The 17,364-nt window shown below is 40.5% G+C and overlaps 1 protein-coding gene and 1 long non-coding RNA gene across 4 annotated transcripts in view; one reads left to right on the top strand and one right to left on the bottom strand.

Annotated features, from left to right (window-relative positions):
- The window catches only part of LOC135205648 (uncharacterized), a 301,866-nt gene that overhangs the window by 177,534 nt on the left and 106,968 nt on the right, over window positions 1-17,364 (top strand). The gene's annotated exons all lie outside the window — the stretch shown is intronic.
- The window catches only part of LOC135205646 (long-chain-fatty-acid--CoA ligase ACSBG2-like), a 97,732-nt gene that overhangs the window by 68,688 nt on the left and 11,680 nt on the right, over window positions 1-17,364 (bottom strand). For all 3 annotated transcript variants that reach the window (XM_064236469.1, XM_064236468.1, XM_064236467.1), the window contains exons 2-6: window positions 15,885-16,083; window positions 15,552-15,727; window positions 12,471-12,604; window positions 12,047-12,210; window positions 7,856-8,009 (exon numbers count right to left, since the gene is read on the bottom strand). In XM_064236469.1, coding sequence (XP_064092539.1) covers window positions 7,856-8,009; window positions 12,047-12,210; window positions 12,471-12,604; window positions 15,552-15,727; window positions 15,885-15,947 — 691 coding nt within the window. In that variant the 5' untranslated portion in view covers window positions 15,948-16,083. The remainder of the gene's footprint in view (window positions 1-7,855; window positions 8,010-12,046; window positions 12,211-12,470; window positions 12,605-15,551; window positions 15,728-15,884; window positions 16,084-17,364) is intronic.

Below are 17,364 nucleotides of genomic sequence, written 5' to 3'. Positions count from 1 at the left end.
GCCTGGGACAGAGTCTTGTTAACCTCTTTACCCGGTTCATTGCCCATTTCTCTTGTGTTTAGTGTGCGTGTGTGTTTGGCTGATACATGGCTTCTTCTGCTCCTTCTCGGCCTTGTCAACGTGTGTGCCCCGGAATTCCAGGTTTTCCATGTTCTCGTTTTTTGGCTTCAGAAGCGACTGACCCCCACATCACGTGCAGTAGGTGCTGTTCTACTTTTTGTACTATAATGAATCCTTACACTTATGCTGATGCTGGGCATGGCCTAAAGAGCAGTGGAAGTCATTTTATAGCAAGAGAGAGCATCGGAGGGTTTCGTCTCTTCCTTCATAGGGAGGTTTTCACCTCTTCCCGATGCTTCGTCTCCTGCAGTATTCAACCCCCATAGTTGTGTTGTTCCTGTGTCTCCTTCCTTTTCTTCCATTGATTCGTCGCTGGAAGTATCAGGAGGCCTCCAGGCTGATGTTTGTAATGTCGCCCCTCCTTCTTCGGGAGTTATTTGATTCCTGGGAAGGGGGAGGCTTTTTCATCATTCTTATTTCTTCTAGAGTTGGAGGCATCCAAGATGGCGGCGATTGGAAGGCGCTCAGGCTAGGGGGTACCCCATCCTTGGAGGGGTTGCTTGCGCACCTTTTGGAGGCTTGCTACCTTCCCCCCCCTCCTCAGGCTGGCCAGGCCATCCCCCCTCCTCCCGGCCTCGTCTTCGTGGGTAGCCGAGGTCAGCCATCTTGTATTGCTCTGCAGTGACTGTTGCTGCTTCCTCGAGTTGGACGGAAGCTGTGGCGTTAGCCCCGTTGATGACGACACAGAATCCGTCATTGTGTATTCCTCCACCAGTGGCGTCCGATTCCCCTTCACACTGAAGGGAAGCCGTGATGTCATCACCACTTGTGATGTCACTCCCAGTCATCATCTGAGCACTGCCTTTCTCAGTCGTGACGTCATCTCTGCAGCCCAGTTCGCTACATCTCCCTTCCATGTCATCGGAGCCTTCTCTTGCAGATCAGTCTGAGGTTATTTGCCAGGCAATGCTTAAGAGGTTGGGCTATGTTTTGGATGATATGTTGGCTGCCTTGTCAGTTGGGAGGATTGGAAGGAAATGCGTTGCTTCGTCACCGCCTCCTGCGAAGAGATCGCTTAAGGAACCAGTACTGTTCTCATCTCCCCCTTCCCCTTCTACGCCACGTCGGCATATCAATTGTTGAAAGGCTATGGACTTTGCCCTTTCTTCACCTACGAGGGAAGAACTACGCGGTCGTGTTCTCGAGAGTGTTGGTGTTTCGGAGTGTGTTAGTGTATCTTCCCTTGTGTAATCTGCAGTGGCTGCTTCGTCCTCTGCATCGAATCGCTGGCGTGTTGCAACCTCCCCCGTCTGTGCACGTCTCGAATGTGTTGCAACCTCCCCCGCCCATGCACATCGCGAGTGTGTTGCAACCTCCCTTGCACATGGTGCAAGTGCTCCTTCTTCTCCAAGGCCTATTTGTCGCCATAAGGATCTCAAGGCACCTGTCAAGAGGTCGAAGGTGGTGAGTGCAAAGTTGCTGCAGCAGTAGTGTTTGCCTGCCCCTCTCACTAATGCTTCTAAGAGTTTGATTCTCGAGGATTCTCCTTTGATCTCGAGTGTTTGGGATTCCTCTCCAACTCACGTTCGTAAGTCTGCCACGGCCATGAGCAATCACATACATGTTAATGAATCATCTGTTGGAGGAGAACGTAGTGATGTTCCTAGTGTTATAGTGGGTTTGTCTCGGGAGCCGATGCATGGACCCAGCCCAGACAGGTTAGTTGGTGTTTTGGACTGTTTGGCTGCTGATCCTACCGTTAATTTTAATGAAGAGGTGCCTTAGAGGAGCCTACATATCCTTCTCATCGTGGGTCTCCGTTGCCGGAGCAGGAGGAGGGAGACACGCAAGAGTTTTTTGTCTTTCTTTTCGGAAGTTGTTGATCTCATTCGTGGGTTTAACAATTTGAAAAGTAGGTCTCAGGCTCGGTCGTCTTCACTCCTTTTTGCTTGGAAGCCTTGGTGGGAGCTACACAGAACCCCAAATCATCTCTTCAGCTTCCCTTGTCGGGGCATGTCCAGTCGGTCTTGCATAACTTTAACGCCTCTGTTTTGGACCGGGACAGTTCGCTTCACTCTAGGGGCTCTGCCAAGCTACTACTCCCGCCTCTCACGGGGCATAGGAAGTACTATGCTACGAACTCTACATTTTTTTTTTATGTTGCACCATCTTAACCCAGACGTCATTCGCCTGAAGCCAGGATTGGCTTTGGAGCAGGTGAGGTTGGTGGCTCTGTCCTTGTCTCCGCAGGATGCCTCAGCTTCGGAATCTACGGCAGCCTCCATGTTACTCACGGTTTCTTGGCTGGACTTCTGGTCTGTGGTCATTGCCAAGATAGCTTCTGCGGATCCCAAGAAGGATTGGTGAGTGCATCCCCTCTTGCCAATCTGTTGCAGTCCGGAGGCAAGGCATTTTCATATATGGCTCACCTCAGTGTTAATTTATGGGCTAACCCTCTGCTGATTAGAATGCAATAGGCCAGCGTCAGGCTGACACCAAAGACAGACTGGTGCACCAGGCAGTGTCTAAGTTGGAGTCTCGTCGTCGGAGATGTCTGGCTCCTCCTCCTCCCCCTGTCCAGCAGCAGTCAAGAAGATGTCGCCTGGTAGGCCATCGAGGAATTAGAGTTCGGCAGGGTCTTCCCTTTCGACTCGGCCTAGGCCAGAGGATCAACGTCCATTTTGCTCTCGTTCCTTTAAGCCAAGAAGGGGCAGAGGTAAAGGGGGCCGTTGGTAGGTTAGGCACCTCTCCTTCACCTGTGCCATGGGGGGGGGAGGTGCCTGGTGGGCCACTGGGCCAAGTGGCAGAGTTGTGGGGTGGAGAAGTGGTTGGTAGATATCCTTTGGGTGAGGTACCTACTACCATTTGATTTTTCTCCTCCTCTGTTGGACAAACCACAGCTCAGGAAGCATATCCTCCAGATTTTCTGGAGTTCTTGGCTCTTCGGGAGGAGGTGCAGAAGATGCTGGACAAGGATGCAATAGAGGAAGTGGTGCGTCCATCTCCAGGGTTTTACAGTCGCATCTTCTTGGTCCTCAAGGCGTCAGGAGGATGGAGACCCGTGATTGACTCATCCACGTAGAATCACTTCATCAGGAAGACATAGTTCAAGATGGAGACCCCGCGTTCGGTGTTGGCAGCTGTGAGGGAAGGCGACTTCATGCTGTTGATAGACTTAAGGGACCCATACTTCTAAATCCTTGTTCACCTAACGTCCAGGAAGTTGCTTCTCTTCTCTCTTGGGGACAAGGTCTTTGAGTTCAAAGCCCAATGCTTTGGGCTAACAACAGCCCCTCAAGTGTTCACAAGGGTCTTCTCTCTCGTGTCAAGTTGGGCCCATGCTCAGGGGATCCGTTTGCTGAGGTACCTCGACGATTGGTTGGTCTTGGCAGTTTCCAGGGAAAAGCTGCTGCAGGACAGGGATCATCTACTTCAGTTCTGTTTGAAGCTGGGCATTGTAGTCGACCAGGAATAGTCGAACCTTGTACCCAGTCAAAGGATTCTCTACCTGGGCATGGTCATCGAGACGACAGTAGCAAAAGTTTTCCCGTTGGATCAGAGATTGGAGAGGTTGTGGGTGGTGGCGCGCAACTTCCTGTCGGAACCACATCAGTCAGCTTATCAGTGGCAGGTTCTTCTGGGAGTGTGGTCATCCCTGGAGAAGCTGGTCCCTCATGGACGTCTTCATCTTTGGTCTCTGCAATGGAGTCTGGTCTCCGGCTGGGGACTCGCCCCTATTGATGGTTCCTCTGTCTCTGGAAGTGAGAGAAGACCTTCATTGGTGGTTGGACGACCAGAATCTTTTGAAGGGTATCCCTCTGCATTCTCTTCCACCGGACTTCCTTCTGTTCTCAGATGCCTCCCTCGCAGGTTGGGCAGCCTCATTTAGGTGGCCTCATCACTCCAGGCGTTTGGAGGACAGGCAGCAACATATCAACGTCTTGAAGTTGAAGGCAACCTTCCTGGGTCTGAAGGAGTTTCAGGAGAAGGTAGAAAGTCATTCTGTCATTCTCTCGTCGGACAACACCACAGTGGTAGCCTATGTGAACAAACAGGGAGGCCTGGTTTCTCGTCAACTTTACACCTTGGCAGTCGAGGTTCACCAGTGGGCAGTCAGCAATTAGGTAGAACTCTTAGCCAGGTATATCCCAGGCAAACGGAATGTGGTCGCAGACAAACTCAATCATCAGGATCAGATCCTAGGCACAGAGAGGTCCCTTCATCAATTGGTGGCAGACAAGCTTTTCCAGGTTTTGGGTAGACCCATGTTGGACCTTTTTGCGACTCACTTCAACAGGAAGCTGGAGATATTCTGTTCAATGGTCCCAGATCCTTTAGCATTGGCAGAGGATGCATTCCAACATCCCTGGGACAACCTGGAGGTGTATGCCTTCCCTCCGTTTTGTTTGATCCGTCAAGTTCTGAACAGGCTAATGAATTCACAGGGTCTTAGGATGATTGGTAGGCCCTCTGTGGCCTCAGGCAGAATGGTTCCCAGATCTGCTGTCATTGTTGTCAGAGGTTCCGAGGGAGATTCTCCCTTGGCGACATCTCCTGTCAGCTCCATGCGGAAGTGTTCCACAAATCAGTAGAACCCCTGTCTCTTCACGGTTGGAGGCTATCAAGTATCTCCTCCAAGCGAGAGGCTTTTCTCAGAAGGACAGCAGGGCTTATGTCCAGCAGTCTCAGAAAGTCGACCTCCACGTTTTACCAAGACAATGGGTGATCTACTGAGATTGGTGTCGTAACGGGGTTTTTCTCCACTCGCAACCTCTATTCAACGAATAGCAGTTCCTCAGAGACGAGAAACGTTTGTCCGTTTCTGCCATTGGAGGTTACAGGGCGGCCCTAAGTTTGACGTTATGCCTTAAAGGTATCCGCATCTCTTCCTGGGAACTTTCCTTGCTAGTTAAGTGGTTTGAGCAGTCGCGTTCTCCTAGAGAGCTCAAGCCTCCGACGTGGGATGCTTCCTTGGTTCTCAAGAGCTTCACTAAGAGTTCATATGAGCCCTTGTGTTGCTCATCTGACAGGAATTTGACGCTCAAGGCAGTTTTCCTTCTGGCCTTGGCATCTTCCAAGAGGGTAGGAGAGCTCCACAGTCTGAGCTATGAGGTGAAGCACACCAGGGGTTGGGGGTCATTGTCCTTCGAATTTGTCCCGGAATTCGTGGCCAAGACCCAAAATCCTTCTGTGCACAATGAGAGGTTCACTTCGCTTTCCACTCCATCATTGAATGACTTGTGGTTTGTGATGCTCAAGAGCTTTTGTTTTGCCCTGTCCGGGCCCTGTGTTGCTATCTTAAAGGACTCGGCACCTTAGACCAGGCTGCCACAGACTTTTTGTTAGCACAGGCCATACAAGAAAGAGGTGTGTAGGAATGCTATCTCTTTTAGGATATGGGAAGCCATCAGACAGGCATACTTGTCTCTTGATGATTCCACCACCACGTCTGTGCAGGCTAGAGTGCATGACGTTAGGGGTATTGGTCCCTCTCTGGCTTTCAAAAAGAACTTGGCTGTACATACAGTGCTGAGTGCTGGTACTTGGTTACGCCAGTCCACGTTCGCCTCTTTCTATCTTAAGGATGTTGCCCACAGATCTGCGGACACGTTTTCCCTGGGTATTGTGGTGGCTGCCCAACAGGTTATGTTACTCATAGTTGCCCCTAACAGGGCACTTTTGTATCTTACCTAAGATGATTGTGTGGATGAGAGAATGAGTGAGTTGGCTGGTCTCCTTCTTTCTCTTGTATGGTCGCTTAATATGCAAATGTCAAATCCTCTATTCGGTAGCATATGCTCTACTCCTTGGCAAGGAGGAGTTGAGAGTAGTATAAACCCTTGTGTGTTGGTTTGCTATTGGACAGTCAAAGTTTCTCTTTGGTTCCCTATACAATGGTTCTCCCATATATCATTGTACGTAACTCAGGGTCTGAGTGGTTAGATATCAATTTATCTAGCTTCTCAACAGGCTTCAGTCCCTCTCCAGAAGTATTTCTTCTGGAAGCTGGACTGGTGGGTGGGTCCCCAGCGGGTCTAAAATGTGTTGTACCTCCCTCCAAGTATGAGTCTATCCTATTGTTAAGACCGAAGGTTTGTTTGCATATGAACAAATGACAAATTTTTTAAAGACAATTTGTATTTTTCATAGCTACAAACCTGAGGTCTTAACATTATACTGCCTGCCTCTAGCCACCCCTCTGTGTGTTAAGACATCCTAAGTTGGGAAAGACTGACGCGTTGTCGTAGGTGAATGGTCTTCGACCATTCTTCACCCAATCTACTCATGCGTTGCCAGATATCACAAGATTCCTTGCTTTCATCTGTTTTTTAACCAGATCCAGCTAGGCACTAGAAATTATCATCTTGTTAAGACCTCAGGTTTGTAGCTAAGAAAAATACAAATTGTCTTAGAAAATTTGTTATTTTACCATATTTTTAATCAATTTTTAATTGGATAATTTATTGATTTGAAAGGAAATATAGTATATTATTATTAGAACTTGATTTAATCCAGTTACTAAGTCACATTCATAAATTGTAAGCTGATGTAAAGATACTGGACAGCTATGAGGTGAGAGACTGAAAGGATTGAAAGGTAAAGTTAAATAAAAAAAAAAATAAAAGGAAATATGTACAGCTGGCTGCCAAAAATACACTGCAAAGAACTTTTAGAAACAATGTCAATGTCTCAAGCAATGATTACAATATGCAATGCTTCAAATATAAAAAAATTATAATGTATACAGTCATTAGTAGACTCGTACCCCTACATATGAAAGTCCCTATGAATGAAAAATCAAGGTTATGAAGGCAAAGGCGAAAATTTTTTTGCTTCTGTCTACGAAAATAATTCAGGTTGTGAAAGGGTGTACTGTAAAGTTCGAGATTCGCCCGGGCCGCCAAGAACAGTAGATTCGCCACCATACTCCCGCTCTCCCATTGGTTCCTGATGCTAGTTACCGCTGTAAGATCCTGCTCTCTTATTGGTCAGCATCTATCCCCTCATGCATCAACGTAAGGGAGTTCCTCGACCATTTCGTTTCGGCAGCGTTATCATACACGTGGAATTCGTTCATTCACGTAGATTTCGTTTGTTAACGTAAATTCGTGTTAGTGATTTCGCTTTTGTTGTACTGTAAGTTACTTTATCGTGTTGTGTGCGAACTTAATTACTTACGTTATTAGCCATGGGTACCAAGAATGTTGCTGAAGTTCACAGAAAGAAGAGGATACTTTCTATAGAGACGAAGATGGAGATAATCAAGAAATATTTGTTAATGTGTTTCGTAAAGTTTAGTGTTAATTTTTTCTGCCATTTTTCAATGTGTTTCGTAAAGTTAAGTGTTCATGTTTTCTGCCGTTTGTCTTCCTCCTCTGTCACCACTTTCGGACATCGCCTCACTCGAAAGGCAAGGTTCTACATTTTACTACATACGTACATACATGTACATATGGTATTTCTTGTACCCTGTACACTAATACATACTATTTACAGGTACAGTAATGGTTAGGGTAGGTATTGAATGGTCCAAATTGTTGTATTTCATTGTTTATTGTTCAATTTAGCATTATTATAAAATTTACTGTGGTGTTTTTGTAGGGCTTGGAACGAATTAGGCAATTTACATGTAAAACGTAGTTCTGGAAAAAATCAGGTTACAAAGGCTGCTTCGGAACGGATTAATTTCGTAACCTGAGGCACTACTGTATTATCTTTTTGGACTTGGTTCCATGCGTTACCATAATTTAATTCTTGGTCAGTAGTAAGTGGCTGTGCAAACATAAAACATTACCTGATGTATATATTAAAGTGCAGCACTGGTTGACAGCTTGCAGAGAAAGGCGTTCTTCTAACTGATCATCTTTTTCAGTCAAACCTATTGCTATTAATTCAGCCCATGACAGTACTCCTGGTGCACCTGGATCTCCTGACCATTGCACAATTGCCTGAAAGAATAAGATGTCATTTATTAAAGAAAAAAATTTGGCCTTGAACATTGTTACTACCAATTTATATAAGAATTGTATCTCGATTACGAAAATAAGAATATGTATAAAAGGTTATTAATACATGAACAGTAATTTTGGAAATAATAGTTGTGGTAAAATAAATATTAAATTTAGTTAATACTTCTCTTAGCTTTTCAGATGATTCAGAGTTCTCAAAAAAGCTTTAGTATAGTAATTTTTGTTTACAATTATTTTTACATGTATCCATAAGCAGAAACTACTTCTTATATTATGGATCTTTAACCTGGCTTAGCTGGGGTAACCCAGAGACCCAAAGTTAACTGAAGGGCACTTCTCTGGGCATTTCTGCAGAAGCCAGATAGAACTTAAGGGGATTGGAAAGAGATTAGTATTTGCTTTTCTGTCATTGTAATCAGAAAGTGTTGATTATTTTTTTATATAAAAAAATTATGTACATTAATACTAAGATGCAAAAAAAGAGGAAACTTTAAATTACAAATGGTTATATTTGAATGTTTCATGTATGTTTCATATCATGTAAGCTTATGCAAGTAGGACTTCTTAGCTACACAAATTGTTTTTTGATAGGCTGCCTTTTCAACAAGGATGTATTTTGCATGTAAATTTCAGAAGCTTAATATGTAACTGTAAAGTACAGGCGGTCCCCGGGTTACGACGGTTCCGGCTTACGACGTTCCGAGGTTACGACACTTTTTCTTAAATATTCAATGGAAAAATCCGTCCTGGGTTACGACGTTTGTTCCGAGGTTACGACGCTGACGCTTCCGACGCTCCGAGTTAACGACGCTTTTAAAAAACGCATACTATGATAAAAATCCTTTATAGTTTAGCACAGTATATTAATAAAAATAAGTTTCTGGTTAGATTACAACAAAAATTTTGAGGTTATGATGATTTTCGACACTTTTTATGTCGTATTTTTCGATGTTTTTTAGTGACGCCTCATATGCGGAACTAGTTTCCGAGCGAATGAATACATACTAGCTTGCGGTGCGCAAAGTTTACATATAACAGTCCAAAAGCGCAAATAATGAAAAAATCATTGCTTGTTTCCGGTAATAATAACAAAACGAAGTTTCTGGTTAGATTACAACGCAAATTCCAAGTATCCAAAGAGAGACATTATCCAGTAATTTGATAAGAGAGAGAGAGAGAGAGAGAGAGAGAGAGAGACGAGAGAGAGAGAGAGAGAGAGAGAGGCGTCTTCCGACGCTCCGAGTTAAGACAGAGAAGTGTTTCGTTTCATTAAACGGCCTCTGACTCAGCCTAGTAAATGTTTTGTTGATACTAATAATATAAGCCTATTTAAAGATACGTTTACTTTAATTTTTTTTTTTTTTGTTAGTCTATATGATACGTAAATAGTAATCAACTGTTCTTGTAGCCCTCAAGATTTGGCAAAATCGAAGTATCCAAAGAGAGACATTATCCAGTAACTAGAACCTTGACATACGAATTTAATTTGTTCCGTTACCATCGTCGTATATCAAAACAGTTGTATCTCAAAGCCATTTTTTTTCCATTATAATGTAATATGTATTAATCCGTTCTAGCGCTATGAAACCACACCTAAACACAGCTAAATTACATATAATATACACAATTTATACACAAATAAACGAGTAATAACATACATAATGATAAAATAACATAGCAATGTGATAAATGATAATAAATGTTAATAAAATCAATTAAAAAAAAAAAAAGAAAGGAATTTTACTTACCACAACGAAAGATGACGTGAGGCCAGCAGAGGGGGAGGAGGTAGGGAAGGGTGGCAGGGAACGATTTGTTCTCTTTTTATTTACGTATGTCGACTAATAACTACATAATAACACAAATGAAATAACATTGCTAAACTAATTTTTATTTATTTTTTTTAATCAGTTCGTAGTTTAGAAATAATGGTGATGCCTTTGGAAGGTTTTTATAGCTTCCTTCTACTTGATGATTGTGGATATATTGTAGAAGGATTTCGACCATACTCGTTTGCCAAATCGATGTGATACGAAACGCCACGTTCATGCATTGCTATAATTTCATGTTTTGCTTCCATCGAAATCATTTTCTTGGGTTTTTTCTTATCACCTGCTTTGTCTTTAGCTTTGAGACCCATGGTTAATAATAAAATAGACAAAATAACACGAAAAATAGGCGCAAATACAACAAACTAAACAACAACGTGTTAACATGCAGCACCAACAAACAAACAGACTGAACGCCATTTATCGGTCGCCTATACAACTACACTCATCGCAAAGTCGTATCTCAAATATTTCGTTGTATATCAAAGCTTATATTTTCGCAAATTTTCTGTTGTATCTCAAAACATTCGTATATTAGGGCAATCGTATGTCAAGGTTCCAGTGTAATTTGATCAGAGAGAGAGAGAAAGAGAGAGAGAGACGCCTTGGCGGCAACAATGGTCACGGGGATTGACATAACGTTTATTTTCTGAACAGATAGGACAGAGAAGTGTTCGTTCACTAAACGGCCTCTGACTCATGGCAGGAACTGTTTTGTTGATACTAATATATAAGCCTATTTAAAGATATGTTTACTTTAATTAGTCTATATGATACGTAAATAGTAATCAGCTGTTCTTGTAGCCCTCAAGATTTGGCAAAATCACTCCAGGGTTGTACATAAAACTTCAAGAATGTAGTGTCACCAGAGGATTACAATAGTTTTTACCTTCAAGAACCAGCATTCTTTTATGAAAATAACTCCAGGTTGTACATAAAACTACAGATAACAACATGTAACCAAAGGATTACAAGTAAGGTTTTTATAACTTTTTATTAGTTTAAGACATATTTCCAAGCGTCGTTCCGGCTTACGACGATTTTCGGCTTACGACGCGTCTCAAGAACGGAACCCCTGTCGTAACCCGGGGACTGCCTGTATAGGTTAGGTTATATTATAAATTTTAAGGAGTAACGGAATTGGCTGTGTTTTGGGTTTGGAATATCTCTAATGTTAAAATTTAGGTTCAATATACTATATGTTATTCACAAACACATTTATGAGTTATAAGATGCCACAAGCGTAAAATGTCCAGTATTGAAAGTCTCAGGTCCTGTGCTACCAAAGCTGATTAGGACACCTATAAGATTTTCATGTTTTGACATTCACTTTGGTATTGAAAATATTGAAATTTATTATTGTTATTATCATTATTATTATCATTATTAGGGAGATTTGTTTTTTCACAGTAAGTTGATATACAAATTGTACTTATTGCCCAAAGGCAAGCGTGTTAATGAAAAACATCATAAAAATTATGCATTCATGGAATTCTATTTGTCTTGACCACAACGTGAAATCCTCTAACATAAACGAACCTTGCTGGAACAACACAGTTTCAGCTTAAATAAGATTTGTAACATCTTATACATCGACCCCACTGACACCTTTTAAGTGAGAATCCACTAGTGTGAAAGACATAATTACAAAACATAATGCAAGTATGTAATGTAACAAGAGGATTGTACTGATATTGATTATGTAGAAAACAAAAAGCAGAACATTCTTGAAAACTACGAAGATTTAGCACAAGAATCGTTACATGTGCGCTTATTATCACAAGAAAAGGAAAATCAGCCAAAAGAGCTTAAATAAACCAGTACATGTAATAGCAAAAACAGATTGTTTATTTAGTTCATGGGGTAATATTTTAAGTACAGGTCAATTAAGTCATGTCAGATTAGAGTTATACATCAGAACACAAGCGAGAGGAGCAAGGAAAGTATGACATGCAGTACTAATATTGATGTCACCAGATTATCTTCAAATACTACTGTAGAGTAGACATCAAGTATAATGACTGAACAAAAGTGACAGGTCCTTCCCATCCTACAGTCCATGGTTCTTGATAGGCATAAAAGACTTATTCACAATCTATTATTGAACATAGGGTGCAAATTAGGTTAAGAAGATGAAAAGACAAAAGAAACTAAAATAAGAGAAAAAATTCGCTTATGTTGTCTTACCTTTACTTCTGGTAAAAATCTTTTTACTGCAAGAAATTTATTCAAACATGCGGTATCTTCAACGAGAATAATTTGTGCCTTACAATTCTCTGCTATGTGTCTACATGCTTCAGGAGAATTAGTGGTGTAAACTCCAGCTGTCAAACCACCGGCAAATATTGCACCTGTAATAAACTTAGTGTTAACCTTCAATGGAGCCAACTCATTATTAAAGTAGTACTGCCTGCCTACTGTCATGTAAACTTGCACATCAATATTCTTCATTAATACATAAAGTTTATTCATTGCATTTACTTGTACAACATTAACAGTTATAAGTACTATTGTCTGTTGAGTGAGCTTAGTTTATTTGAAATTCTTATTTTGAATAGCAGAGGTTTTACATGTCCATTCTGTATAAAAGCATCAAACAAGCTTATCTTACCGAAATTAGAGATAAGCCATTCTGGAGCATTGAAGCCCATGATACAGACGCCATGAAATCTCTCAAGGCCAAGCCTGATGAATGCTTTTCCTACAGTCCTTGCATCATTGAGATATTGCTCATAAGTCCAGAATCTAAATAGAGGAAAATAGTCCAAATTATTGCATGGAGTACATTATTTAGTTTGCTGTTTTGAATAGGAAGGGTAATATAATTACTAATGAATTTGACTGCAATTTATGCCTCAGTTTGTTAGATTCTACATTATAAAACAGTCTAAGAAATTCAGGCAGAAAAATTGTATACAGTATTTGAGGCACATAATAGGCTGTGAGTACATTTATTCCTATTTCAATGTGATTTGGAACCAGGATGATAACATTTGATTCAATAGTGCTGCAAATACTTTTAAATATATATAAGGATACTCTCTCTCTCTCTACTAATTTTCAAATATTGATTTTAGTGTAAACAGCAATAATACTAATTCATTAAAGAAAATACTATTGTGAATTAGTAAAATTTTAGTGTACAAATTATAAAATTATGTAAGAATGAAGAAATCCCATTCTTCCCGCATCTTTCTTCTAACCCCCACGTATGGTACAAAGCCCAAGGTCCAAAGCTGTCAAATATATCAAGTATGTTACAGGAGAAGGAGGGAATGTATTGTGTTGTGGGAAACTTGGGTTGTGTTGCCACTAAACGTTCATGTAATTTCTCTCTCTCTCTCTCTCTCTCTCTCTCTCTCTCTCTCTCTCTCTCTCTCTCTCTCTCTCTAATTGAGATAGAGAATTTTTATGGTACATGTACAGTATATGTTTATTAATATTTTCAAATAATAATATAAATGTAATAATTACAAAATTCATATGTGATGGTATTTTTAAAGAAATACAATAATCTACCCATTTCACTCTTTTAAATAAGGATCTCTCTCTCTCTCTCTCTCTCTCTCTCTCTCTCTCTCTCTCTCTCTCTCTCTCTCTCTCTCTCTCTCAGCCCACAAGATAGTATACCATAGTGGTAACTCTCTACTATCTCCAATAGCTAGAATCCATGAATACTTAGAACCCCTATATAACAACCCTTGAAACTGCCTATTTTGTTAGTTCAAATTAAAGAAAAAGCTACTGAAAATGCTTATACCTTGTTTTATAATAGTTTAATGACAAAACTGCTTTTAATCATGAAATTGATATGAAAATACAGTGATTTGTGGCTATTCTCATAGAAAAATACTGTGAATATCTTAATTTCCCATGAATAATGGGTAGACAGGGTCTATGAAGCACACACACACGCATATATATATCTGTGTGTATGTGTGTGTGCGCGCGCGCACGTGTGTGTGTGTGTGTGTGTGTGTTATATACATGCACAGACTAAGGGATATCGACTGCATTTCACACTGTCCCATTTTTGCTGTGATTTTTATTGCTTATTTTTCTTCATTGTATACAGTGAAAATTATGACATAACATTAAAATAGAAAAATGAGAAAATACATTAAAATAACAAAAGAGAATAACAAAAAAAATTCAAAAGGAAAGGAGTGTGCTATACCAGACTGCAGAGTTAATTCTCTCTCTCTCTCTCTCTCTCTCTCTCTCTCTCTCTGTTTTTTTATGTTATTCTCTTTTGTTATTTTAACTATATTTTCTCATTTTTCTATTTTAATGCTTTGTCATAATTTTCACTGCAGAAATAAAAAAAACAATAAAAATTCCAGCAAAAATGAGACATTGTGAAATGCAGTTGATATCCCTTAGTCTGTGCATGTATATCACACACACACACACACACACACTCTTTCCATTTGGTTGACTGTTACCTTTCGGGGGGTGGGGGGAGTCTTATGATAAAAATTTGATAGTCCTAGCTATCAACTGCAAAAGTTTTAAAAAATGAAGGGGTATGAAAAAGATGGGTTGTGTCCCCTTAAGGAACTGTCACACTAACGAAATTTCCGTTGACTTTTGAATTTGACGTCGACTTTCCATGTTTTGACGACGACTTTCCGGTGTCGTCGTCACGAATTTTGAAAACGGTACCGATCGAATTCAACCCTTCGCTACCGTCGACTTTATTGTTTGTTTATATCTCGGAGAGCGCGCATTTCGAGTCAACAGATGCAAGATGGAGTTCTTGGTACGGTGGACAAGATTGCCAGAACAGTTTTTGATAGAAGATATGGGGGAGAGTATGATAGTTTTATGAAAAAGGGTCTTAAATGAAAAAATTACCAAGAGATCACCATGCGACTCAGGAAAAACTTTCCTGAACTTGCTGACTTTATACAGATAAGCATGCTATATCATGAATATCAGATTGTTATATAGCCTAGGTCTGCTCTCATTTTTTTTATTTATTTTTTTTATTTTTTTATTTTTTGCATTAGCAAATAATATAAACAAAAATCTTTAAAATTTTTGCAGTGTTTCTCTAGCGTAATTTATAATACAGTCTGACTGTGGTTGTGTAAACAAGGTTATGAATAGCCTATCTAGGCTAGGCCTAGCTTATTTTTTTTAAATAAAACTTTTCACATTTTTTTTTAACCAGGACCGAACCCAAAGACTTTTTTTTTTTTAATTCTATGCAGCATCATTAAACATATGCAAGCACGACCCACTAGTTGGTTTGTGTTATAAAGCATAGTTGTTTTATCATTCCGGGAAGTCAGATGGTTTGTTTACGTTTTGACGACGACAAACCACGGTATGAAGAAGAACGCGTGTGACAACTAGAGTGCGGAATGATGTCGACTTCTTTGGAAAGTCGACGACAAACTCAGAAAAATTCGACAGAAATTTCGCTAGTGTGACAGCACCTTTAGAAACAACCATCGCATTTTGGATTTTGACTAAAACCTTCGTTGGGTGGAGGGGAGTTTATGGTAAAAATTTTGTAGCCCTAACTTTCATAGTCTGGACGTGCATAGCAAACAAATAAATAAACAAGAAATTACCTTTTATATGTACGTACATTGAATTACCTACTCAATTGGCCTCGGTTTAAAAAGAAAGCTATGTATGCAGTATTTCCTTACTTAGACATTACAACACTGAAGGAACCTACTTCCAAGCACCATCCCTCTTGATTGCAAGTGCAGGATGCTTTGAATGTTTTGTGGCTACTTCCTTCAGCAGTGTGTGGACAGATATTGGTTTCTCTGATGCCGGTCCCTCTTCAGTCATTTGCAGCTGCACAGGCTCGTGAGCCTCTGAAGTCTTAATGCAAGTTGCTGGCAGGATCTGTAAATTGCAGTGTTTCACAGGTGAAAGTTTTAAGTTTTGACAAGTGTATAGAAGTAATTTGATCTGCTAAACCGAAACCATAGTTCCTTTGAACAGAAAATTTGTGATGTGAAAAAATACAATTAAGGCATGAACGAATGCAAACATTTCCTACCTGGTCTGGGCCGTTTCTTGGCTCTGGTTGAGGAGGCTCTTCCACAGCTACTGAGTCACCCATTGTTGTGGCAGCAAAACACAAGGAAGCTCTTTACACTTGATTGAGAGTTGTAATCAAGTACACTGGTACTTCTAATGAACTAAGAAAGCCTGCATGCTCTATTTATGGTCCTTACACATGACTGTTGGAAAACCACCTGTAAAGGGGGAAAATTATTTAGCTCTCAGTTATCATGATTTATGGGAAAACCATTAAGAAGGCATTCAGCAGAACTCAAAATGCTCAAAAAATGTTTATTAGGTGTTGTAGTACAACTTAAAATGCTTTTCTTCCACACCTGATGAAAATGGAAACTAGAATTGAAAATGCAGTTTTTTTTATGTATGATTTCTAGCTTGTCTTTAAGGAGTTGACAATGTTTACAGATAGGGTCCAATAGTCAACAGGGAGACCTTGCTTGTATAGAACGGATAGAAGAGGGAATTAAATCACTGTATCGTTCAGCTGTAAAATAAAGGATAGGTGTGGGAAAAAGGAGATTTTTTTAATGAAGGTTTACATACTGGTACACTTGAAAACAGTTGAAAGTCATCACAGACAATATTGAATGAATCAGAGTAAAAGTAAGTACTGTAGAGAAGAAAGTTTGTGGCGATGAGCTAATGGATTTTAGAATAATAACCAGGTAGATCATAGAATAAAGTTGTAGGTCGAGAGAGTGTCTAAATTGACTGCAACCATGTGTCAATAAGATAATTGTTTACAAATTGTTAGACATAGGTTTACTATTCAATAAATGTTTTGGTCAAAGCCCGAGACTGCATATAGACATAACTGTTGTGGATAGAAGTATATCTCCATTCAGCGTTACTTGCTTGCTTAGAAAACTGGTCGCTCTAGGAAAATCGAGTGGTTGTCATATTTTCAAACCAATGGTAATCATATTGAGATGTTTTGTGTCTATGAAAACTGTTAGTTTTGGCCACACACAATTCTGCCTGGATATTACCGTTCAATCACCTTACTCCATTATCCAACACTTTTAGGGTTTTCCTGTCCTCCTCTTAACATTTGCAGATTATGCACTGTTTTTCACTAACCGATCATCTTCCATACTCATCACGGCTAAACTCTCTTGGAACATTATGGTAAGAAGTTTCACCCACGATTATATGTTGAGATGAATAGATACGTAGTATATGGAGCTTCAGAACTGAGTGTGTGATGAAAGAAAAAACATTTTAAAGCTGTTGAGAAGAATAATATTGTTAAGTGCAGTATATGTGAAGTAAGATTTGGTCACGTGGATAAGAATGGAGGATGATAAGTTTGTGAAAAGAGCCTATCAAGGAAGGTTTTGGAAGGAGGCGGAAGATCAAAGAAATGACGGACAGATAGAGTGCCAGTGTTGTTGAAGTGGGAGGGCCTCAATTACCTGGAAGCACCACAGTGCCCATGAGATCTGCTGAGGAGGTCA

Source organism: Macrobrachium nipponense, chromosome 24 (assembly GCF_015104395.2).
Source record: "Macrobrachium nipponense isolate FS-2020 chromosome 24, ASM1510439v2, whole genome shotgun sequence".
Lineage (NCBI taxonomy): Eukaryota > Metazoa > Arthropoda > Malacostraca > Decapoda > Palaemonidae > Macrobrachium > Macrobrachium nipponense.
Note: the sequence above shows the minus strand (reverse complement) of the source record. Positions and strands in the feature narration are given on the sequence as shown.